The sequence below is a fragment of the Coturnix japonica genome, chromosome 9 (genome assembly GCF_001577835.2).
Source record: "Coturnix japonica isolate 7356 chromosome 9, Coturnix japonica 2.1, whole genome shotgun sequence".
Classification (NCBI taxonomy): domain Eukaryota; kingdom Metazoa; phylum Chordata; class Aves; order Galliformes; family Phasianidae; genus Coturnix; species Coturnix japonica.
In genome coordinates, this window is record NC_029524.1 from 1,840,308 (window position 1) to 1,864,925 (window position 24,618).

The following is a 24,618-nucleotide window of genomic DNA, read 5'->3' on the forward strand; positions in this document are numbered from 1 at the left end:
ATTCAATTCTGTGCATAAGTTGGAATCGGTTTGAAATGTGACCAAGATATTTTAGCATGACTGCAGTGATTTAAAAGGCAGCTGCACACACAGCAGCTTAGTTGACATTTCTTTGGTATGAATCTGGGCATTTTCTCTCAAAAGCCCAGACCAAGGGGCAGAATATCTGAGTATAAAGTGACATCTTCCCAATGCTGGGCATCAGGGTTACACAAAACCAACTTGCCACGGGAGCTCCTAGAGAGGACTTTGTTTCACTTCTGGTAACAGTCATTGACAATCAAAGCTATTGGGTTGTTTTGGTGACTCCTTTTTGCTCATAAAAGTAATATATTTTATTCAGAGTAACTTAAAGTCTATTCACCTTCAGTCCTCATGCAGCTGGGATAGTGCACAATGAAAATGCAACTCCCAGTGACATGGATTAGCATGGTAGAAGATAAAAGTGAACAGAAGTGTAGGACATGAACATTAGGCACCAGAGAGCAGCTTTATTCACCAAAAGCAAATTGAGCCTCACCTGTGGATCAGAGCACCTGCAGTTTGACCAAACTGGTTGATCTGGGTGGATTCTTCTTCAGACATGATCTCTGGTTGCAGAGAGAAAGAGGAGGGTCGGGACAACTCACACTTCTGCTTGTCCTCCCAGGACTTCAGGGTGCTCTCAAATGCCTAAAAAGAAACACAGCACACAAACTATAAGATGCTGTAAGATAAATCTCTCATGAAACACAAGAGTTTTTGGTGGCCACTGCCTGTAAAACACGCATGTCTGGTATAGCCAATTTTCACTGTTCAACTGTTGGTGACTTTGCTAACTTTAGCTGTTTGAGCTCAAATTTTCCATGTCACTCCCTTGTCTTGGCTTAGTTTCTATTCAAGTCTTATTTTAGTAGAACTGTTAGTCCACTTCTGTCTGCCAGACCCCAATTCCCCAGTGTCTTCACTTTGAGTATCTGTACTGCCTCTACACTTTGCAGCAGGAATATGACTTTTGACATGCATCCCCAAGAAAGTGTCTTCTGTTATTCAGCAAAAATCCATAGAATTGGACAAATGACAAGTTTTGGGGAAAGGAGAGAGCAGCAGAATTACCACACATCTCTCTTCAAGTTACATCTCAGAGCTGAAAATTAAAAACATTCGAGACTTTTCCTTATCTGGAAGTGAACTGAACTTCTGCAGTAAGGGCAGCACTAGCAGCTGAACTCAGAGCTAAGGGCCTGTCCTACTTGAAGCCTTACCAATATTTCTGCTACCACCAGCTAGTGCTGAGGGAGCAGAAGCAAAACAGATCCAGTGCAGAAGAATCTAAACTGAATACAGTAAGGACAAGAAGTGACACAGAATCTCTAGGCAAGGAGAAATGGATCAAGGAGCACATGAAACCAGAATACAGAAGGTCAGACAAGGGAAGGGACCACAAAAGGGATGACTGAAATAGAAAGAATTCAGAGAAGAGGGGGTAACAATCATGGGGTGCACACCACTCAGAGGGGAAAAAAAAAAGAAACAAACAGAAGTTCGTGGAGCCAGAAAAGGAGAATGAGTGTAATGGGTAGAGGGGAAGGGAAAATAAAATGGTAGTCATGGATCCTGGGCCTGGAAATTCAAGTGAGATGAGCACAAACTAAGTCAGGAAAACAGGGCTAAGGAGGGAGATGGGTGGAGCAGAAAATCCAGTGTCTGACAGAACACAATTGCCATGGAGACACATCATTTCCCTGCATTAGCAAATACCTGTGAAGTCCTGAAGTAATGCACTGCCTTCCCCTGCTGCTTCTCACACAAGATAAAAACAACCTTTGTTGGCCCTGTACAAGCTATCTGCCAGTCTCAGTCTTGATGATGTCTCTTCAGTGGTCCAGATGAGGCCACAAGGTAATGTGAGTTCTTCCACCTTCAGTTTAGAAGAAACTAAACATCCCACACCATGTTTGAAAAATGCTACCAGAGGTATGGGGATGCACACTCAAAAACAGGACCCTACTTCATCTACTCCACAAACTAGGACAGACTGGTTCTGTGCCATGAAGGAAAGGGTGTGCAGTGACAATCACGAGGACAGCAGGAGAAATGAGGATAAGCTTGTGGTCAAGATAAGAGTTGAATGTCGCTCTGCAAAACTGGAACTTATTGCTCACTGGCAGCTCCATGCCTGCAGATCCTGATTTGCAGGAAGGGAGAAGTGGGGTGGCACAACAATAGCTTCAGCTGGTCCAATACACACAGCACACTCTCTAGGGACACGTGTGCTCTATCTGCCTCTTGTGTTTCCTCCTTCTCCTTTCCCATTAGGCTCCATGTGTAGGCTGCCTTTCCTCTCCCCTCTCCCACTTTTCAAGCAGGAATCCTGTTCCGCTTGACTCTCTGCGCTATCTCACTCACTCTCCCTCTCAAAAACAAGACGTTGCAGAAGCTCTCTGTCCCTCCAGGGAAGACTGTGCACATATTTCTGTCTCCTCGTCCCTAATGTCTTCCAGTACCCACTGTTCCCTCCCAGCTAAATGGAGGGCTTGGGTACTTCCCTGTCCTACCATGACAGGGGCCTTGCAAGCCTGCCTTGCCTTTCTTTTCACACTATCATACTTGCAACTTCTTGACAGGGAATGTCCCTTGTCTGTACCAGGCTGCTTTCCCTTTTTTTCTGTTCTTAGATGCTCTCTTTTTTCTTGTTTTTTTTTTTCAGCACACCAGCCCTTTGCAGCGGACTTCAGTTTGCTCTCAAAGCATGCTATGCTTGTAACTATTAAGTGGACAATTACAGAGCTATCCCACTACAGCAATTCCTTTACCTTTTCTATTAGCTTCTCACCATTCAGTAATACTTTAAAATAGCAAGACTTTCCCTATGTGCTAGTACTCATCGGATACTTTTAAAAGTTAGGAAATGAGATGGGCACACTATGCTGAACCAGGCATGAGACTCACTTTCCTTGGCCAAAGAGGTTTAAATCACATACTGAATAATAAAGAGAAATCAAAATATTGAACAGCTGAATCTAGTCAGTCCACAGCACTCAGCTAATCAGGGACAAACAGCATGTTAAGAAATGCTGTGTCACAGGGCACCTAGAAAATGCAAAATAAGCTTGGCAAAACTTTACCTATATGATTCCGCAAGTAGTGAACGCAAGCTTAATCATATTCTTCCCAGAGAGTCTCACTTCCTGCATCTACCAAGATAAGTTTTCATGTGTGGCCACTGACACACAGCAAGAACATGTGACATCAGAACGCATGGGTGTGCTGTACAGTGCATCCAAGGCAGCTCTTACCCTGTCTCGGGTCAGGGTTTGTGCCCTGTTCTTATGAACAATCCAGATGTAACCCGGAGGCTGGATCCAGGCTTCTCCATCCACTTGGACAGGAACTCCCTCTTCTCCCAGGATGGCTATCTTCACAGTTCGACACTGCAAGAAATGATTGCAATACAGAAACACTGCTTTTTCAGAAGCATAAGACACTCTTTCCAAAATACTTCCCTGGGTACTGAAGCTTTGTTTCTACCAGATCATGCAAGCACCATTTGCTGTGTCTTTGGACTAATCTGTATTTAGAAATGCCCATCTAACTCCACCCACAATGATCACCAGCAATCAACTCCATGTCCATGCTGTCCCTGAATATTCTCCTTTTCAACCTTGGTGGGTGTTCTTTCATGGACAAGAGAGAACAGGAAGGCTTTACAGAATGAAACTGGCAAAAACATCACCAGCTGGAGGATGAAGGTGGCAAGAAGAGCTCATAAAAGCAGCTGATACCTGTGCAATCCGGTGGTGCTGCAGTTTGATAACTCGTGACACTGCCATCTGCATGCTGCCAAACACAGCCACCACCTCCAGCATCTTGTCATCAAAGGATGGGGCTGTAAATGTCTAGTCAAACACAAGGGAGAGAGAATTCAATTGACATACAGCTCTGCTAGAGAGGTTTTCCTTTTCCCCCAGCTGTTACAGCTGGGTCTTAGTTTTCAGTTGTGCTATTTAATCTGTATAGAATTAACAGTGAGGAAAGAAGGTGAAGATTTGCAGCCATACCAGAAAGATAAAAAGAGCCTCAATATTTCCACTGCGCTTCCAATAGCAGTCAAAGTATAATTCTAACACAAAGACCATAACAACAAGGGAATAATTATTCTTATGAGAATAGGCACTTCTTTCATTACAAATAATACAATGTTTCTGACTGGATCCAGCTCCCTTTGCCTTAAAGGGCCTTTACTTCTCAAGCAGACTGAAGGCAGAAGGTCAATTTCATAACATCTCTAGCCAAGCCATTCTGTAAGTGACCTTAAAGCCCACATATCTCCAAAATCTGTCACGGGAAGGGTTTCCTCTCACAAGATCAGGCTTCCCAGGGCAGCATCCAGTCTGGTCATGAACACCTCCAGGGATGGGGCATCCATGGCTTCTCTGGGCAACCTGTTTCACTGCTTCACCACCTTCTGAGTAAAATTTAGCACACTTCATGCTCAGGACAGCATCTGGTTTCTTTCTGAATCACTACAGATTTGCTTGGGTGCAAAGTTGCTGAATATTGACTTTTCAGTATTCTAGCCAACTCAGAAAAGAAATACAGGCAGACATGCCCCTTGTCCTATTCTTCCAAGCTCTGTTCTCAGCAGCTATGACTCCAGAAGCAACATCAATTTAAAACATTTCCTGAGCTATCTTAGAGAATACTCACATCATCTTCCTTGGTTCCTCCCCAGAAATTGGTCCCACCAGCATAGCTGGGAATGTTGAGTACAGCAATTCCCTGGAGGCTGGGCAAAGGGATTGGCCTCCCATCACACTGTACAAAAAAGAAGGCATCATTACTCCCAGCACAGCTGTAGAGAACCTCTTCTGCCACAGCACATACTCTAAGAACACCCTGTATGGAACAGCTAAACAATAAATTAATTCAGGTTACTTCAGCTTATTCTTCTATCTAACAGAGTAGAAGAACATACTCATTCATGTTTCATGAACCACCTCTCCTTTGGCTGAGGTAGGCTGTAGAGACTGTTGCTTCTTTACCCCAACAGGCAAAAAGAACAACTGAGAGGCTTGGCAGAGCCTCTCAGTCTATTCCAGAAAGTAGAATAAAGCTTCTGAACCACCTGCTGCAATGAGGATCTCCCTGTTACAGTCATTCATGCTGTGGGTGGGCAATACAGGAATAATTATTTTTCTTATTTGATCTACCTTATAGCATAGTTAAATTAAAAGCTCTACTTCACATCATCTAAAATGCTGTTTTCACATGAGACACCACATCTAACAATCCTATCTGCACTTAACATGGAGCTGGGGATGGCTACATTACAACAAGACGATGCTTCTTATAATGGGCTGAGAATACAAATTACTTTCCAGGACTAGGACAAACCACTTCCAGCTACCACAAAGATACAGCAAGTACGCTGTATTGAGCTGGCAAGGGAAACATCCTGGCCAGTAAGGAGGATCACGTACTCCAGTTTTAGCAGCAGAAGGACATGCTAATTCCTCACCTCCAGCAACACTTTCTGCTCCAGGTTTTTATATGTTCTGTGTAGCAGCTCCTTGGTCCCCAATACTCCATACCACATCATGTTTTTAGTACGACTTCTAAGTGAGCAAAACAAAAGAGAAAGGGTCAGGAATGGCATTCGCTTTTTCATTGAGGCAAAAGCATCCACATAGTTTGAAATGGCACCTCCTACACCCTAAAATACTAATGAGCTTTGCTTCCAAAGGGGCCAAACACTCAAAATTACCATCACTTACATTAGAAAAATATCCACTTTGAAAAGTCATGTAGGAACTTGGGATAACTGAGTAACATGTATTACCAGACACAAAAAGAGACTCCCGTAGCACAGAAGGGGTCAGTCTCATATATCAGGACATCAACAGTGTTTTGCAACATTAGCTTGTGTCAAGAAAATGTACCAACAACACCATGTCATACAAACTACTTTCTAGTTGCCCAGGTATTTAAAGCCCCAAGCCTGTGACTGATACAGTGGTCTGTTTGTATTAATTTAGTATCAAGGCCAAATATAGCCTCAGTTGCACTTAAAGCTGAGATGTGTTCTCTGAGTTAAACAGTATGTCCAGGAGAGAAACCTGTGTGTGAGGTTACAAAGTAAATGGAACCAAAGCACTGTATCCACGTTGATGTAGCTAGTCAAAGATCCACAACAACATAATGAGTCAATAATAAACTAGAAAAATCATATCCTCAATCTTCAAGCCTTCTTCCTAACCTTCATAAAAGATCACACAGATGGGACTGACGATGTATCTACTCATCATACTTCCAGACTTCAAAAGCACATATGAAAACATAAACTGATTTCAGTCACTTCTGGCAGTAGTCAATGGTCAGTCAATATCAAACCCACCTGCATTTCTCTGGGTGCTCGTCACGTTTGTTGTTGAAATCCAACGAAATCTTTGCATCCAGTCCAATCCCAAAGTAATTATTCATCACACACTTCTCAGTGTAACATTCACTGTCAAGTAAAAAAAATACACAAAAAACAACCCCAAAACTCTCACTCCTAAGCCTACATACCATGTGGGATACATCTCACATGCCCCACCTGGCCACCTAATAATCCCCTTGTATATAAAGGTGAAGAACAAGAAGGCTGTATGCCAACGTGTCAGACGAGCACTGCTGGGAAGTGCCTAAAACCTAAAACCACAAAATGGGCAACTGAGCAGAGGTCCCCAGTCCGCAGCCTCTGACCTGAATACTTCCCAGCCACAAGATTCAAGGAAGAATTCTCCCCTTGCCACCAAAAGATACTCTAAAGTCTACATTTGAGTTATAACAAGCTACATGCCTGGTCACTGGAGTTGTGAAAAAGGCACACAAAGCATCTGCAATGCTAATTGTTAAAGCATGTATATATTAGGTGTTAATTACAGCCTGACAAATAAAAGTAGCCTAATCTCAGGGACACTGAATTAAAGCATTAAATCTGCATCAACTGTTTTTTTCTGCTAAATAATTTAGCAGAAACGATTTGAGGAAGAGTTCACATCACACTAGCTACCTGTTAGCCCTACTGTGCCCTGTCCACGAGCTTTCTTTGACCTCCATGGTGCCAATTCCCACCCAACTTCCTGCCTGCTCACTGAAAGCTGGAGTCATCTCTAAGTGTTGGAAGAAAACTGATTTGGATTTCATTCTCTCACCTAAAACCTAAAAGTCTTGTACTGTGCATCTCACATGTCACTGCATGTATAAGAGCTACATAAGACAACCCTCGCAGGCACCGGCACATTACTTCATTACATAACTCTGAGTTGCTGCAGTGCATTATTTAGCACTCCAAATGTCTCTACTTGTCAGCACAATGCTGATGTTCGTTTGGAAATGCCCACTGACTTCAACTGGGCATACTCACAGATTTTCAGGCTCAGAGTTGAAGGGATCAGCATGGATCAACAAGCGGCTGATGACAGAGCTCCCAGGCAAAGACCCGGACATGCCAGCACGGATATCTGTAGGAAAATTGGCAATGGGAAGATCATGATAGGTAGAAAAATGGCACAACAGTGATGGAGAAGCTGCTACACAAGATGCATAAGGCTGTAATGCTGCTGGGTTTGCACAGTCTTCACACAGACTACTGCTCCCAGTCCACGGCTGCTGCTCTCCAGAAACTTCTTTCATCTGCCTGGCACCTTATCAGCCTTCTCAAGCTCCCCTTTAGCTCAGAATCTCCTTGTAACTGACACATAAATTCTGACACTGCACAGCGTTAATAGAAATCTGTGTTTAGGTCTCAACTGTATTGAAAATTATTACAATCACCCCATGCCTCAACTGTTCTGTTCTAGTGCAAAGTTATCTACAAAGAGATTTATTTCCAAGTGGACCCAGCAAAAGGAAAAATGTCTCGTTTTATATGGAGCCTTAAGCCTGTGTTGTCATCACCCATACTCCAGTGGGCTGCTTGAATGAATAGTGGTGAGTATTACACTCACTTGGGTAGAGGATTTTTGTGTTCAGCATTGGCAAGTTGTCCCGGTTTCCTGTCTGGGGAGGAAGAGATGCAGAACTGCCCAGTGATAAACTTCCTTTGCTTATTTGCCTTTCACAAGGAGACTTGGATGCTGTAAAATATAACACAAACATGGCTATTGACAAACATGATGTGATTCAGACCAGCACATAACAGCACAACTTGAGCAGTGAGACTGGGTTAAGAATCAGTGAATGAGAAAAACACTCTGGCCACTGTAAAAGAGCTCACAGAAACTGTCATTAAGAGACAGAGATGCAGTGTATGTGCTGTCAGAAAACCTCACAGACCAGAGGTGCAGAAATGTGACAGGCAAATATGAGAAATAGAGATGAGAAAAATCTTTTGGTGCCAGCAGCACAACAGACAGTGTATTTGGCTCCCGGTTCATACTCAGTTAATTCCAAATAAACTCAGAGCAGCTGAGGATCTCTAAAATTGTTCACATAACTGAGTTATTTAAACTGACTGGATTCTGTTCCGTGCCATCAAGATGGCAGGAGCTTACATGGATAAGTCATCAGGTAGATGACATGAAAAATTCTCAAGGCCATCTTTGTCCAAGCACTGGAAGCCAGGAGAATGCAGATCACTGCTGAGTGTTAAGAACCCTAGGTGCCATACACTAAGAAATTAGACCATCAGCAACATATCAAAAAATGGTGCATGTGAACACAGGGTTGAGCACAGAAATATGCAAAGCCAGGCATCTGAAGTTAAGAAGTAGAGAACATGATGTGGAAGGTAATACATGTAGCACATCCCTCACTTCTTACAACTAACAGAACTGCAGTTTGCAGGTGAAAGCTGCACAGTGGCAGCCCCAAAGCAATACCTTTTCGCTGGCTCCTCCCTTTGGACAATCCATAGCTGCTGCTGTGTGATGACTGCAGGGAGATTTTGTCCTCGTTCCTTAGCTCCTTGCCTTCCTCAGAAGCTGACAGACTAAGGAGGAAGCCCTCTTGCTCCTGGGTCTGGGCATTCTGTTCATCTACAGCTACAAAGAAAGAGAAAGTAGGTGACTGCAACTTTTCTAGGAAGAAAACACCTCCCCACTTACAGAAATAAGACCTTTAGAGTACCATTCTACTGTTGATTCCTTATATGAAAGTATAGGAATAACAAAAAGTGTTCCTGTATCCTCTGCCTCACCTAAACTCTGCTCTGGAGAGCTTTTGGAACTGGGATGGCTTAGTCTATTGCTTTCTTCAGCAGGGAGGTTCTAAACAGAAGCACCCAAATGATGGGCTGCAAATGATGGGCTTCCACTTAGTCATGTTCAGATGCTGCCAGAAATTCTAACCAGTGGGACATTAAATGACTGATCAAACTGAATTTTCTGTTTGCTTAATCTGCAGCTGGGCAATAAGACAAGTCACTTGAAAAAGACAACCAGGAGGAACTTGGTAAACAACAATACAAACAAAAGAAAAGAATCCAATCACATCATTTGGAAGAAGGAAAATGGTTTGGACAAGTTGAATAAATACATCTGAAACGTAACTGGAGTTTGCCCAAGAACTGGCAAGAATTAAACTAGCATGCTGCTTAAATAACCAAATGTAAACAACAGTGCTACCTCCCCAGTGACCTCTCATAGAGTACAGCTGATCTACCAGCTCACCACTTCTTTCAGAGCCCCTGTCCCACCTTGTGCTGATTTGGCAGTTCACGAGAACTATCCACAAGGAAATCCAACCCGCTAACCCAGCAAATAAATAAAAAAACAAACAAATAAATATATCTGGATTAAGCAAATTGATTGGGCTTCAAAAAACTCCAAAAAGCATCAGATCAAGATAAGCAAAATGAGGCAGCCCTGAGGTCACAATCACTACTTCAGAGAAACAGACTATTTGCTTAACTTCCATCATTTCATATATCTTCACCTTCAGCAACGGCTGCACATTAGAAATGCAGTGCTGGAAATCCAAGTAACACTGCAAAGATTTGCAACTTACTACATTGTTGCTCTCTACAATGCATTTTCAGGTATACATGGACAAACATCTGCAACTTCAATGCTTTTATCTTCAATAAGAAACTGTTAAATACTTCCTTTGGTCTAAGTTTAGCGGGTTTATGACTAACATCTGCGAGACTGAAGCTTTTTGAAGGAAATGAAACTTAGAGCTAGAGGTGTGAGTGGCTGGGGTCATAATAAGGGCCAAAGTGAGAAGAGGGTCACCTGCCTAGGAAGTTAACACAGGAACAGGATCGATTTATATCAAGGTGAAGCATTATAACATTTTCCCAGTAAGAAAGCTCATTTAAGAAGTTTCTGCATTCTCTTGCCTTGTGCTACAGTTCATTGCCCTTTCAGTCATACCACTGCATTGTTTTGCTGGGCTGTAGTATAAAGAGATTTCTGAAACAATCCAAGTTAAAATACTTAAAATACTTTCTTCCCAATTATTTTCAGATCTGTTTTACAGCAAGACCACACAAACAGTTGTACTGACACAGTTGTGGTATGGGTGGGGACAGACAGGAAACCCAAATGAACAGAGTGTGTGTGGGTAGTGACTTCCTAAACCAGCCCTTTGGGGAGAACATACCTTGAACTTCAGACTCATTTACCAAGCAATGTGGGCTTAGCAGAGATGGAACTAGACAGCCAGGGCAACCAAACAGCTTCTGCAGCTAATGAAAGCTGCTGTTACTAAAGAATACCGCTCTCCTTTGGAATAATGGAAACACTTAATTCTCAAGAGCCACTAATAAGCCACAAGACTCCTAACAAGTTACCTTTTTCTGCGTGCTCTATAATCTGACGAATGGCTTTTTTCAAGCTGTTGGCTCTCAACATGAGCTGTTCCCGGGGGCGAAATATCTGGGGCCGTGCAGTACATGATGAGCCCACTGACCGGTCACTGGAAGAATCACAAGCACTGCCTGACCCATCACCATCTTCAGTTTCCTCTGCAATGGTGGGAGGAGGGTTTGGCAGAGATGAAGATGCTTGAGATTCATCATTCAGTGTCTTTAATAGCGAGTCCAGCTTCTCCTTCAGGACAGAACACTACAGGGTGAAGAAGAAGTTTTAAGCAGGACTAATAATAGGTCTAGATAGCTCAAGCTTTTAGAGCTTGCTGAACTGCTGCTATCCTATTTCTCTGAAAACAACAGTTTTCAATGTCTGAAGTAGGAAGCCGTAGCCATTTTTTCAGTCTTACCTTTCTGGCCATGACCTCTGATTCCTCTGAGCTTTCTGTTGCCTTCTCATAGGCTTTCCCTACTCGAGCCACAAAATCTTTCACTGTCTCACAAAGCACCCTAGACAAAGATGGTAAGGGAAACACAGTCATGCAAGGATCGTCTTGGGATTTTCACAGTCCAATTTTCATTTAGAATAACTCTTCTTTAAGTACTCACTTGGCTGAGGAGATGACCACTGAATGTTGGTCAGAAGTCAAAATTTTGGACAAATGAGCAGCAACAGAGTCTTCATAGAAGAGAATCTTCTGCACCTGTGACAGCCAGAAACAAGTCACTGGGGTGCTGCCTCCCAACATTAGAGCACACAATGTTTAGGTCCAGCTCCCCAGAGAATACCTAACACTATGTAGCTTCTTTTTGCCTTAGAAAAATTCTGTGGTCCAGAATTTATTTACCCATTGAAGACTAGATTTTGATAAGGAAACTAATTCTGAACCAATCAATCATCAGCAGTGCAGTTCTTGGTATCTCTAAAAGCCCAGTGTTAAAAGTTCCTGCGACTGCTATGCAGCTTTCCACAATTTCAACAACATAACATCACAAGAGCAGAGCAGCCAATCATTTCCTTTCTCCTGTCCCAAAGCATTCCCCCACTATGGTTGTTGACTCTGTTTAACCTCAACCTCCTCTTTAATATTTCACTGATTTAAAGCCCCAGGATCTCTGTAGGTCCTATGACATCCATAGGATGAACTCGACCACTGCCTCTCTTCTTGTCCATTCTGATGCCCTTTCTGCATCTTGCAAAGTACCTCGGAATCCTCACTGAAATCTTCAGTGACTGTGGAACTGGAGGCCTGCCGAGGGAGTTTGGTTTCATACACCATAATGCTCCACCTGTTGAAAAGGAGGCATAATAGATGTCACCACGAGGCAGATGATTTCTGCCTTTACCCAGAGGATCTAACTGGTTAGAAACTCAAGAAGGATGAAGAGCACTTTGATAGGGGCATGAATGAAAGGAAGTCACATTCTCTCTACTTCTCTCCTTCCTCACAGCAATTCAATGAGCATTACTCAATTCAACATGAGAACACAGAGGCCAAAGTACAGTTCTAAAGACAAGAAGTTTAAAATGTATGAAGATATACAGGCTATCAAGAGATAAACATGTCAATTTCTGTGTTCAGCTTTCATTTAAAAGCTGAACTCAAGATAAATTGCTTCAAATTTCCCAAGAAAAGCCAGTTTGAAACGTCACATGTGAGGCTGTCAAATTAAACTGACAAGAACTCTGGAACAAGGTTAACTTTAAAATAAAGTCCCACTAAAATGTAAGAGAACTGCACTGAAAAGAAAGCACAGATACTGTAATTGGCCTTGCATTCCTAAAGGAAAGTGGGCCAATGTCTGGACACCCATTTCCCTTATTACAATTCTGCAGCAGTGACACAGAAAGCATAACTACCTTTTTTTTTATGAAAGCTGACAGAAGATTATCAAAGAAAACTCAAACTGGAATTACTAAGAAGCCCAACAGATGCAGCTCAGCATTGATTATTTACCTGTCCAACATTTTGGTACTCGCCCTCTCCAGCTTTTCCAGGATCTGTGGGAGCTGGGTATCATCATCACAAGCAGATCCCCAGCCTAATACACGAGCAAGATCATTCCCTGTTCCCAGTGGCAGCACTCCCAGCTGGCACTGCATCAGAGAAAAGGAAATAAAAATTGATATTCAAATGGAAAAACACAAACCACAAACAGCCAAAAGTAACATGACTGATTCCTTACAAAGACTGGCTATTGAGAAACAGCTAGTCCCAGGGGGAGGGGAAGCCACTGGATGAAAAAAACAGTCAAAAAAGCTTGCAAATAAGGAAAAATTCCCTCTGCTCTTAAGTAAGTTGTCAGTTGAGTGAGGAGTGTAGTACCACTACAACAACGAGCACCTTGCTAAAAGGAGGCACCCCATCCTACTGATGGACTAATTTAACCATCAGGTGGCGACATTGCCTTTTCTGTAATATTAGCATAGCCATCTCCTAGACAAAATGGAAATGAATTAAACACTGTATGACATCTCTATTCCAATGAAATTTCTAGGTATCCCAGGGCTTGGAAACAGCATGAGAATTAAAGGGAATTGATGAGAATTGCGACTATCGTTGAAATCCCTGTTTTCTAATTGCAGCTCATTTCAAGTATAAGTTCCTGTTGGCAATGGAGCAGGACTAAACCAGAGCCACTCTAAAATGGGATCTAGTAGAAGGAAATTACAGAGGAGCACTGTAGATAAGAATAAATTAGTTCAGTGCTGCTTCTTGCAGAAAATGACTGCAAATATACAGCTATGGTAAGTTTCAGCAGCTTCAGTCCCAGGGCAAACCACAACTGTATGATCAGCAGAAGTTGTCTGCTGTTGATACTTCCTACACCCAACCAAGCTCATGGAGCAGGTACCTGCTTGTGAAGATTGAGGCTATCAATTTCAGAGAGAACCCAGCCAACGCTTCCATCCCCACCACAAACCAGAATCCGGAAAGTGTCAAACTTCTGGAATAAGCGTAAACTACAGAGAAGGGAAAGAAAAAAAAGCAACAAGAAAGATGAACAATCAGCTGCTACAGAAGGGAATGCTAAACAATTCTAATCTGGGTTACAACCATGTCAGATTTACTTCAAGCAGGCTCTGATTTCGCAATGAATACAGGCCACTGTCAGACTACAAAGGAATTCAAACGATTATAAATAAGGAATTATTATTAATACAGCTAAGCAATTTACAATGGCTATTCACTACAGAAATATGTCCCAGATGCACTCTCCTTCTAAAGCAAGGCACTTTTGTCTGAACAGAAGAGGAAACAGGCATGTGATAGCTATTATCCATTGAATTAATTCCTCTTTGCACATTTGCTGCCTTCAGACTAACACTAGTTATTTGTCACTAGTGAGAGCGCTCTGATGTCACTGCCTCCACACTCAAGGCCACGCCAATTAAAGCAAGACTTGTAGTAGAATGGGAACTCGATGCAGTCATTCAGAAAGCAGACAACTGCAAGAGGATATAAAGCCTCTCAAGCTTCAGAGCTTCTGGGAAAGCAACATCAATCAACTCTCTGGCACCTCATCTGTCCTGCAGGCAGAGAACAGCACTCAACCAAGACAAGCATGAACTTCTCTTATTTACTCTTTCCAGAATATTAAATGCAAAAACAACCTCTACTTAAGCTGTTTGAAACTATGCCTCTTAGTGAACACCTCCCAGAACTACTGCCTGCTTTTATTTATTTTAACCTATTCTTTATTGCCTCGAAAGGATTTGCTGTAGCATGTGAAACTCTACTTCTTCAAGCATTACTGACACATCTATCAGCAATTACAACATCTTATGGTACAGTTTGACTGGCACAAGTTTAGAGTGTTTGAATTGTTAAGAAGCAGTCTTTAATCTGTACCATCACTTCCTTTTTAAAAAGGCAAACAAAAGCAGCTGTTTGAGAATATGTGCTACAGCTTTCCTTTCCTTCGCTCCTGCTTATAGGCACAGCCCAACTGGGATGAGGAAGAAGAAAAACATTTAATTTTAATAGTTCTCTGTAAATTATTTATCAGCCAAGCACATCCTTTGGATAGCACACTGCAGTTTTAAAGGTCAGTCTTTTGCAATGCGCTGTGGCAAGGAACAAGGTCTTATGATATGAACAACAGTTCAGAGCAGCTCTTGGTGATCTCTCATTTCAGAATGGATGCTCCTAGACTTAGCAGCCTGCATCTGCAGGTCACAGACTTCGAGTTAAATACAGAAAAATACAATGGAGGCTCATCCTGTTTTAGTTCTTATTATAAAAAGCACTGATTCATGAGAAAGTTACTCAAATCTGATGCAACAGAAGTGTTCAGAGGGAGCAAACTAAGAGATCAAACTTCTTTTTTAAACAGAGCTGCAGAAACACAGTAAAGGGATTTGTTCCACAGCTCTTCTCATTTCCTTTAATCAATACTTACTCTAGCGAAATCCTGTAAACAAACCTGAAATGTCCCCTAGATCAGAAGCAACTGAAAGCATTCTTAAGTGACACTTTATCAGCATTGCCATTAAATCTTTAAAGGATGGATGTTTCACACACTTAACCAGGTTATGTCTGGATTTATCTCATTTTAACAGTATTCATTTGCTATCTCTGACATCTGACTGTTCACCTGATTTAACTTAAAACTCATTGACAGAATTTCAAGATATCTGTTACAAATCCATTGTTGGACTTCTTCTGGATTTCATCTTTCCATGCTTGGTTTTCTTCCAGGGGAACATTGCTGGAATTCCTCCAAAATCCCTCAAACTGGTCTGCTATTAATGACGAATGGATATAACTGTCTTTTTCAACAGCATATATTTTGAGTTTATCAATAACAGTAAACTCTGAGAGGTAAAAACTCCCCCAGACTTCACATGTATCCAGCCTTCTCTCAGGATTAAGTTTTTTGTTACATTTGAAGATGAGCTTATAATCAAATAAGTCCCACATGCTTTGCTGGTGTTTACAGGGAATGCACACATCTATAGAATATCTGCTTACCCAAGGTGAGGTCCTCCATTCATAAGGTCAAATACCTGGGCTGGATTCAGTAGCTGCTTGAATCTTCGTAGAAATTTTACTCCCTGGTTGTCTCCACTTTTTGAGTTGACAAAGACCAACAAAGGACTTGTGCAAGAAGGTGGGCAAGTAGCTTTCCAGAAACCTGAGTTAAGGAAAGATGTGAAGGGGAGGGAGGAAAAGATGGAGTGACAAAACAAACGAACAACACGCCATAGTCTAGTTTGAAGTTAATACTTTCCCTATGCTTATGGCACTCACTGGGTACATGCCAAGTGTGTGCAGCCCTGAATCCAGCATGAACCACAGCTCATGCTGCCAAATGTCACACTTATCACCTAACAGTATGCCAAATTCTGCAGCTTCCCCAGCCCTCTCAAACCACTTTTGCAATAGAGTTGGTTCTTCATAAATGTTAACAGCTGCAGCTCAGCAAATAGTGACTTTACGGAGCAATAAACTGAATGCAAGAGTGAAGCAAACAGCTCAACACAACACTTCAGCAAGATCTTCTAGTTTGGAATGTCAGCAGCACCACAAGTAGAATTTTAAGTCAACAGAATCTGGCATTAACAGTGTTAACTGGAAGGACTATGACTGAGAAGAAGAGAAAGAAGGCACCACTTAGTAGTGATACTTACCATCTGAATCAATGCTGTTAAGAGCAGTAGGAGGAATGACAGATACTTTGCATAGCCCAAGAGGGCACTTGCTTGGCAACAACTCTTTACATGCTGTGTGTACCTGAAACAAACAAATTCATTTCAGAACCTTTTGGGAACAAGAGGTTTTAAAGGGTAAGAAAGAAAGCAAGAGGGAAGGATCCCTAGGAAATGTCAATCAGTTAGGTTACGTTAAAGAATGATCTACCAGGTTACTATTAACTCTCCTCCACTCTACATTAATATGTACGTTTTCCAACATCTGAATTCACGAGACTAGCATTGTGAGTTTGGAGAGGACCAGATAACAAATTATGGGCTTTAAAAGCCTTCAGGTGCTGTGCTTTCAAAATCTTAGCCTCCCAAAGAAGCCATGGATGTTCCATTCCTGGAGGCATTCAAGGCTGGGCTGGACAACTACACAGCCTGATCTGATGTGTGGCAGCCCTGCCCACAGCAGGAGGCTGGAACTAGAAGGTCCCTCCCAAGTCAAGCCAGCCTATGATTAAGTGATCAAAAGTAGCAATGAAAGAAAAAGCTGAGAATTCATGAGGATGAGGCAGGAGCACATGAAGGACACAAAAAGTGAGAGAAGAAGGGATTAATCACGCCACACAAAACTAATACGGAGTAAGGCAGTTAAGATATTACAAGTCTGCAAGACAGAGGGTTTGTCTGGGGTCTGAGCACCCCCCTGTAACATTCCATGAAGTCATACAACATAATACTTCCCTTATGAATCCCAGAGACAACCAGAAACACAGAAGACCTGTACCACTACAGTGCTTAGGCAAGATAAACCTACTGCAATGGGAAATGAAACTACCATTATCAAAATAGCTTTGTATTCTTTATAATCTTTTTTGTTGCATCTTTTCAACTTGTAGAAATGCCACAGAGCGGCTCTTTAAAATCTCTCATACCTGAGGCATTGGTTCATATCTACAATAATTAGATTATTCTACAAAAGCTGGCTATCAAAAGAAAATGAATTTGCATTAATTAATTTCAGGTCTTACTTTTATATATCACAGTGGTGTTTCTCAGCACAATTCAAATTCTTACCTCTTGCAGACTCTTTATCACCTGGAGAAAACAATGAAGCCCTTCAGAGCAAATACTGTCAGCACTGTTAGAGGTTTTGTTTTAAGTAAATGACATTAAAGGAACACACCGTAGAGCTGATGAAAGACTACCCTTTTACTGGAATCATCACATTCATTCAACTTACCATGGCTTTGCACCAAAGGCAGCGCCAGTCTTGCAAACGCAGGACACTGCCACAGGTTTTATCACACACAGTGCATTTGGCACTCACAGGCAGGTTTCCTTCCAACCACTGATGTGGCATTGAGATCTGCAAATGAAACAGAGGTAGAGAACCACCATGGACCTACCAGCATGCAACTCAAGGCTGCAGGATGCACTGTGGCTTTCAGATATACACAATGCAAGTCTGTAAACACACTCTTTGAGGACAGCATGGGCAACTTCTAGAAAACACCCAAAAAACTCTTTGGGCAGTTTACATCAGGCTCAAATGCTCAGGCAACTCAGGAAATAAAGACGTGCATCGGGCATCTGATATAATAAGATACTGTTCCAACCACTCACTTGTCTTTCCTTTCCCAAAACTCAGAACAGGTTCCCTGCACCTCCAACCATTTAACCTCAACTCCCCTAGCCCACAGCAAGCATCTCCTGCTATTAAGGAATCCTCACTGCCTTGCTTGGGCTTTTCACACTGAATTTCATGCCTATACCACACCACTAACACATAAAGGCACAAACGGCATTTATACAGTGCAGAAAACACATACCAGTGCTTACACATCAAGTTAAGGCTAGAAGAGTTAAGATGAACACCTACCCCATCTTCGTCCTCAATGATATCCTTCCCAATAGAGGCCAGAGTTGTCCACTTGCAATTATTGGTAGCCCGCACAGCGCACCGCTTGTGGGCTTTAAACTTGCACACTAGAGACAAGAAGAACAACATATTAATCCAGCTTTAGAACATATAATGTGGCAGTTTGTGCAAAAGCTTTCTCCCATGTGTCCATACTTGGCTCCAAAAGAAAGCATGGGCACACATCAGTTCTGTTAGCACTGCCAAAACTACCAATTCTAAGCATACTGAGTAAGATGAGCTAGCTGTTAATTTTTGCCTCACTAATTTCACCAGTTGCTTGTACAAAGTTTAATGATCACCTTGCTCAATTTGGCATGATTTATGGAGTCATACACTCCTACGTCATTTTACAGAGTATGAAAGTAGCCTCATTCACGCTAGAGGTATACAGCCTGTGGCTCAGTCGGGTTTATTATGCAGTGCTTTTCTACATCACCTTCTTGCAGACTGTTAACAATACTCCTCTTAAAAGCCGTCTAGGACAAGCTACCAAGATGCTGCTCCCCAAACAGGAGACAAAGCAACACTTACCTTCACATGAGAGCCCATGTGATGTGACTCCAGATAATGCTTCCCGACACACATTGCAGTATGTTGGCCGAGCATGTGAGCAGGCGTACCAGTTGTGCATCCCTGAGAAATGGTCCATGCTGTACTGGGTAGACTAATAAAATAAACGTATTACAGCAAGATCTAAGGTAGCAACATAAGACTTTTTTACCCTTAGAACAAAAACTTGCATACAACAGTGGGAGAAGGCAGAAATACAACGTTTTTAGCAGGGAATTGTTTGGCCACATGAATTTTATGCACAGTAGCTCTAGAAGCTCCTTATGCCAGAAGAGATTGCTTGTTCCTGTGCTGCTTCCCTTGCCTGTCTCAGTGCAAGTGTGCATATGCAAAAAAGTTGGAGAACTTATCTGCTGATGTCGATCCTTCCCCTTTCCCTTTTTTTTTAAATTAAGTTTCCAGCAGGACCAGTTCCCCAGTTCATTTTAATGCATAGCAAAGGAATGGTTGTGCCAGCATAGTAGAGGACAGCAGGCAGATGAGCTTCAAGGAGGGAAGAACACAGACAGCTCTTTTTTGGTGGCAGTGCTGGTCTAATTAAAGTCCCAGAAAGTGAACAGATACACTGAAATAAACTGAACAGCAAGCAGGCAAGATGTGAACTAAGTCAGGGGAGTTAACTGAAGAGTGAGAAGGCAATGGAATATTTTTTTTTATGTTTCATAACAAGCTGTTGCTTAGGAGAGGATGCACAGAGTACAAGGAACACATTTTCCCATTACCTCAAAATGTTCACGGTTCTGTACAGTCTTCAGTGCTGCAATCCAATCTTCCATCTCTTTCCTGTTATCAGCACAAAGGATGAGCTTCCGACATGGAGTGATAATCTGAAGAGAGACACACAATTAATGGGCATGTCAGTGAGAGACAGGGAGAGAACATGTTATCACAAGTGCAGTTTACTGACACTATTTTCAGACACAACAAGCTGCACAACACAAGTCATTTACATCTTTCAACTATGCTTTCATATATATATATCACAGATTACATTAATTCTTCTGCTAAATTTACAGAACTACAGAGTTATTAGTTCTCATTCTCAATACAGAATTGAGTAAGGAAATGCCTCATATCTGAGTAACTGCACAATACAAATCAAGCACAGAACAGTAAGAGTTAATATACTGCATGTGCAGATCTTCCATAAGTTGTTGTTTTTTTAAAGTACTTTTAAAATTGGCAACAGCATTAAAATACTTTGTTAACAGAACAATACACCACTTCCTATCAATTAACAAACTAGATCACATATTTGGTGTATCAGACTGAAAGTGCAACACTAGGCATCTAAGAGGACAAAACCCTCAAACTGGTAGACAAACCAACATCCCATCAGCTCAGTGACTCACATACCAAGAGTGACCAAAAGGACCATGTGTTTCTACCCTGGGCTGCTTCCCCATGGTAGCCAGACCCCATGCCAAGGATGCTATCGGCCCAAGGAGGCAGCCATACAAGCTTCCACACAGCTATCACCGATGCTCTCTTGGTTTATCAGATGGCAGCAGCGGAGAGAAATAAAAGCTCCTGGCTCTTCAGCGGACCACATCCATATGGCTGTCCATTCAGCTGGGGTCCAGACAGGTGAGGCAGATGAGATCCACGTGCCCATCCAGGCATGCCAAGGGGTGCTGCTCAGGAACACGAAGAGCCCCCACACACCCTAGTATAAGACCTGCTAACTACTTGTTTTCTGCTCTCCTTCTCACTTCTCTCATTATGATCCATATAACAGAGTAAAAAACATCAGAAGTCGAACGTCAAGCTTCTTGTTGATGTCCAAATGGCTTGGAGCACATGGTAAGAAATGCAGATGCAACACCAATAATAAAAAAAAAAGATGTACCTAAAAGATTCTGCTTTATCTTAGTTTTCAGAATCTATTTCTTTTGTAGGACAGACTGCCACATTTACCTGCAAGAACAAATTTTACTGCGAGGTGCTGACAGCCCCTAGAAAAACACACTACAAACATCAACCTTAATGAGGCACCTATATTAGAAATACGGTTTTTGTATGTTGAAATTGAACAATATTACCCAAGAAAAATGAAGCAGAGCAGGGCCCCACGCTGGAACATCCATAACTGCCTACATACAGCAGTACCCTATGGAAAGTCCAATCTTCCAAGGACCTTTTATTGCTTCAAAAAGAGCAGCTTTGGAAGAGAAGCTACCAGTTCACTCAACAAGTCACTGGCATGCTGAAGGAAAAAATAATTCAAAGCAGCTGGTGACACTAATTATCAACAGAACACACTCATTCAGGGCTGTACTTTTTCCTATTTCTCTCTTCAGTTAAAAAAAGGCAAATGCACAATATTATTTTTAAGTCACTCTGGAAGATGTGAAACTTAAACCAATGGTATAATAGACAGAAACTCAGAGAATTTAGCCAAGAGCTCATTTGTGAAGCTACAGACATCCTGGATCACTGGAGAGAGTCAAACACAGAGGAATCACCAGCACCTGAAAACATCATCAAACCTGAAAACTGCATCAGCTTTAAAATCTCCACATTCAGCTTCAGACAACCTTGTGCTGAACAAATAAAGTTATAAGCCTGTAAGGCAGAAGACTAACAAAGAGATCAAGGTCTTCATACTTGAACCATCCAGACAAAGAGTCACAGAATTAAAATAGAGGGTCTATTGTACAGAACTGTAAATAAAACACCGCTTTGTGCGAGATGAATTGATGAACAACGTTCCCCATCACTCAGCACTAAACCAACATTTGCATTGGGATTTAGCAGTATTATCAGAGATGGGAAGCAGAACACGATCTCAGACCTCACTCTTGTTCTAAGGAGGGCAATCAGGCTTCACTGTGAAGGACAGGTAAGATTTTTTTTTCCTTTCCTCTGGGGAAAGGAAGCAAGCACACAAAGCTGTTTTTCTGCTTAACCTGCAGTAGTGCTACACTTACATGTTTTACTGAGGATAATTAGAAATCCAGGAACCATTACATCTGCGCTGGCTGGGTGAGGCTGATGATCACTCAGCAAGCAGCCATCCTCATCACCACCAGAAGGAGCCTCAGCAATCTTCTCCCTAAGAAACAGTCCTCCCCCAGGCCTGAGTGGTGCTCACAGCACAGCTGCTGCTCTGAGCCATGAGGCCGGGCAGCCCCTTGGGCACAAGCATCCAGCTAGGAGCACAATCTGGCTATTTTTTATGTTCCAGCCACAGCTTTTGACTAACATCCTGGAACAGTGTATTCCACAGGATGACGACGCACTAGGTGAAGTAGCATTTCCTTTTATTTGTTCTAAATTTACAAAGCAGTAATGTCATCCACTGACCTCTTGTTCTCATATAGAGGGAGAGCACAATAACAACAAACTGATCGCTTCTCAGCTAGGACAGGGGGGTGCCTTGATCCGAGTCAGAAAGAAAATAAATGCAACGACAATACAAAGTCTTAGGATTTATTTATAATCTCATAGAGTTTTGCCCTGCCTGGGGACCGACAGAACTCTGAGTGTTCGTGCACTGAAACAGCTCTGAGTTTTATCTAGATATGAGCAATTACGTAAATTAAAAGTGCTCATTCTTCCTAAAAAGGGAATATGAAAAACGAACATAACTTTTGGATCCCAAACGCTTCTGAGCTCTCTGGGTGTGGCTCTCCAGACTACAGGAGCTGGGTGCCCACCCAAGTGCAGCTGGGCCCAGAGCTCAGCACTCAGCAACTTCACTGAGTCCCGATGCTGACAGCAAAGAGCTCTATAACAGCCATGAAACAAAACCTGCCCATCAGCTATCAGTGCTGAGAGCCACAGAGCAGGCAGTAAGGCCTAAAGACATTTCTAGTCAGGACACAGCTTCAATTACAAAGGCTTTGCTTCAAACAAAACCCCTGGCAAAGCCCCCAGCAAGCACCGCTGTGCAGAGGAGCTGCCCAAGTTTACAACAAGCCAGATCACTCAAAATTACAAAAAATAAATAAAAATCTACATATAAGAAAACCTAACCATGTCTTGAAATACTGATATTCCCCTGATGCTCATCCACAACCACCCTCACCCCCACCGTCCCGTCCCCAGCAGTGCATGTCCCCCAGCAGGCTGCTCACCTCGCCCCACACCCTATGTTGACCCACACACTCCCATCCAAAACTAACACTGCTTTGTTCCTGACATTTCAGACCAGGCCAGCTGGCAAACAACAAAACCAACCCCCCGAATTTGCTCATTTTACATTCTAAAAATGGACTGGATGTCCCTGGCTGTCCTCCTCCAATGAACAGCTGGGAATAATTGGATTAGAAAGGCAGCTCAAAAATAACTACTTATGTTAGGCATAAATTTTACATAGAAATCTGCTATATTTCATCCCCTGGTGCTTTCCTATCCTGAGCAACCCAGCAGCTGGAGGACAATCCTCATCCCTGCTCTTGCTGCCATCAAAGACAGCTTTGCCACCTCTGCCCACTTCCCCTTTGGCACTTGAAGCTTCTCAGCAAAGCAGCAGCAGCCTGTCCCAGTGCACTGTTTGCTATCAGAGCGGTGCTGGTGAGCTCAGCGACCACAAGAGACAGCAAGCCAAGCTCAGATGGAGGTGCCCAATGGCAGAGCTGGCTGGGGCTGTGCTGCGGGGTGGAAGTGACACCAGGGGGGAGACGGGGGGGGGGGGTGACAACCAGCTCTGCTAAATATAGTTTTTCTGATGTGATGCATTTCTCGGATAAGCTAAAAGTGGGTGCACGAGAACACCTGCTCACTCTGACTGCTTCCTTTTTACTCATATCCCGTTCAAATATAGTTCTGTGTCCAAAGGTGTTAGCTATGTATCCCCCAAAGGGATCCCAGATTGTTCAAAACAGTCGATGTGGATAGAGGGACAGCAGGAATTTCTGGAGTTTGAGCCAAGGAACTAAACTATAAAAATAAAACAGCTAAGGAAATGGTGCTGGTGCAAGCAAAAATTTCAGCTTGATCACACATGGCAAAGGCAGGGACGACAGCCAGCAGCTGCAAGTAACCACTGCCTCTGCTTCTGTATCTTGGAGTAAGCACTGGGCTTCCCATGAACAAAACACTCAGGAAGAGACTGGATTATCAGTCTCTATTAGGACAGCAAAACTTGGGCAACGTGATTTTAGTGAGTCTCTATTATTTGAAGAGAGAAATAATATGAGTATCAGCCTTTACACGCATGGGAGATGGAGGCTTGTCTTCCTCCACAGAGAGCCCATCTGCAGTTCAGCCTTCAACCAGTTTCACCAGTAAATTCGGTCCTGATAACCCACTGCTGAGGTCAGCTACAGCTTTTTAGACCTAAGAATCACAGCATATTTACCAACACCAAAGCACACCTGAACTCGTATAATTCTCTTTCCTTGAAACCTGGATGCTGCCCTGAAGGGGAAAGAAAAAGTAAGTTTTTCATACAACATTGTACTGAAACACTTCAGGAATGTTTTTGTGTTGTTAGGTTCGTTTCTTGCAGTATGGACTTCACCTGCCAGGTGGCTGCATGCTGTAAAACCACCTTCTCCAACCACTACCACGTCCTGCTGCAGTTAAAGCCCAGCTCATGCTGACCCTCTTTCTGTGTTTCCTCCCAGTCCCTATCTACTCTGATGCAGCAGTGGGAAAGCAGACAGCATGTTCCCTGGGAAAATGATCATCTCTCATACCAGGGTCACATTCCTGCATGCTTCTGGAAACTCTGCTCCTAAACAAGGCACATTCCTG

General features: G+C 42.6%; 1 protein-coding gene across 1 annotated transcript in view; it reads right to left on the minus strand.

Moving 5' to 3' along the window:
- DGKD (diacylglycerol kinase delta) overlaps positions 1 to 24,618 on the minus strand; it is a 52,413-nt gene that overhangs the window by 8,002 nt on the left and 19,793 nt on the right. The window contains exons 4-24 of the mRNA XM_015871048.2: positions 19,638 to 19,742; positions 18,877 to 19,009; positions 18,304 to 18,410; positions 17,665 to 17,790; positions 16,413 to 16,515; positions 15,754 to 15,916; positions 13,634 to 13,742; positions 12,736 to 12,875; positions 11,983 to 12,067; positions 11,387 to 11,481; positions 11,188 to 11,287; positions 10,760 to 11,033; positions 8,847 to 9,008; positions 7,974 to 8,102; positions 7,391 to 7,487; positions 6,377 to 6,487; positions 5,501 to 5,597; positions 4,690 to 4,797; positions 3,765 to 3,878; positions 3,279 to 3,413; positions 521 to 672 (exon numbers count right to left, since the gene is read on the minus strand). Of these exons, the coding sequence (XP_015726534.1) occupies positions 521 to 672; positions 3,279 to 3,413; positions 3,765 to 3,878; positions 4,690 to 4,797; positions 5,501 to 5,597; positions 6,377 to 6,487; positions 7,391 to 7,487; positions 7,974 to 8,102; positions 8,847 to 9,008; positions 10,760 to 11,033; positions 11,188 to 11,287; positions 11,387 to 11,481; positions 11,983 to 12,067; positions 12,736 to 12,875; positions 13,634 to 13,742; positions 15,754 to 15,916; positions 16,413 to 16,515; positions 17,665 to 17,790; positions 18,304 to 18,410; positions 18,877 to 19,009; positions 19,638 to 19,742 (2,645 nt within the window). The remainder of the gene's footprint in view (positions 1 to 520; positions 673 to 3,278; positions 3,414 to 3,764; positions 3,879 to 4,689; positions 4,798 to 5,500; positions 5,598 to 6,376; positions 6,488 to 7,390; positions 7,488 to 7,973; positions 8,103 to 8,846; positions 9,009 to 10,759; positions 11,034 to 11,187; positions 11,288 to 11,386; positions 11,482 to 11,982; positions 12,068 to 12,735; positions 12,876 to 13,633; positions 13,743 to 15,753; positions 15,917 to 16,412; positions 16,516 to 17,664; positions 17,791 to 18,303; positions 18,411 to 18,876; positions 19,010 to 19,637; positions 19,743 to 24,618) is intronic.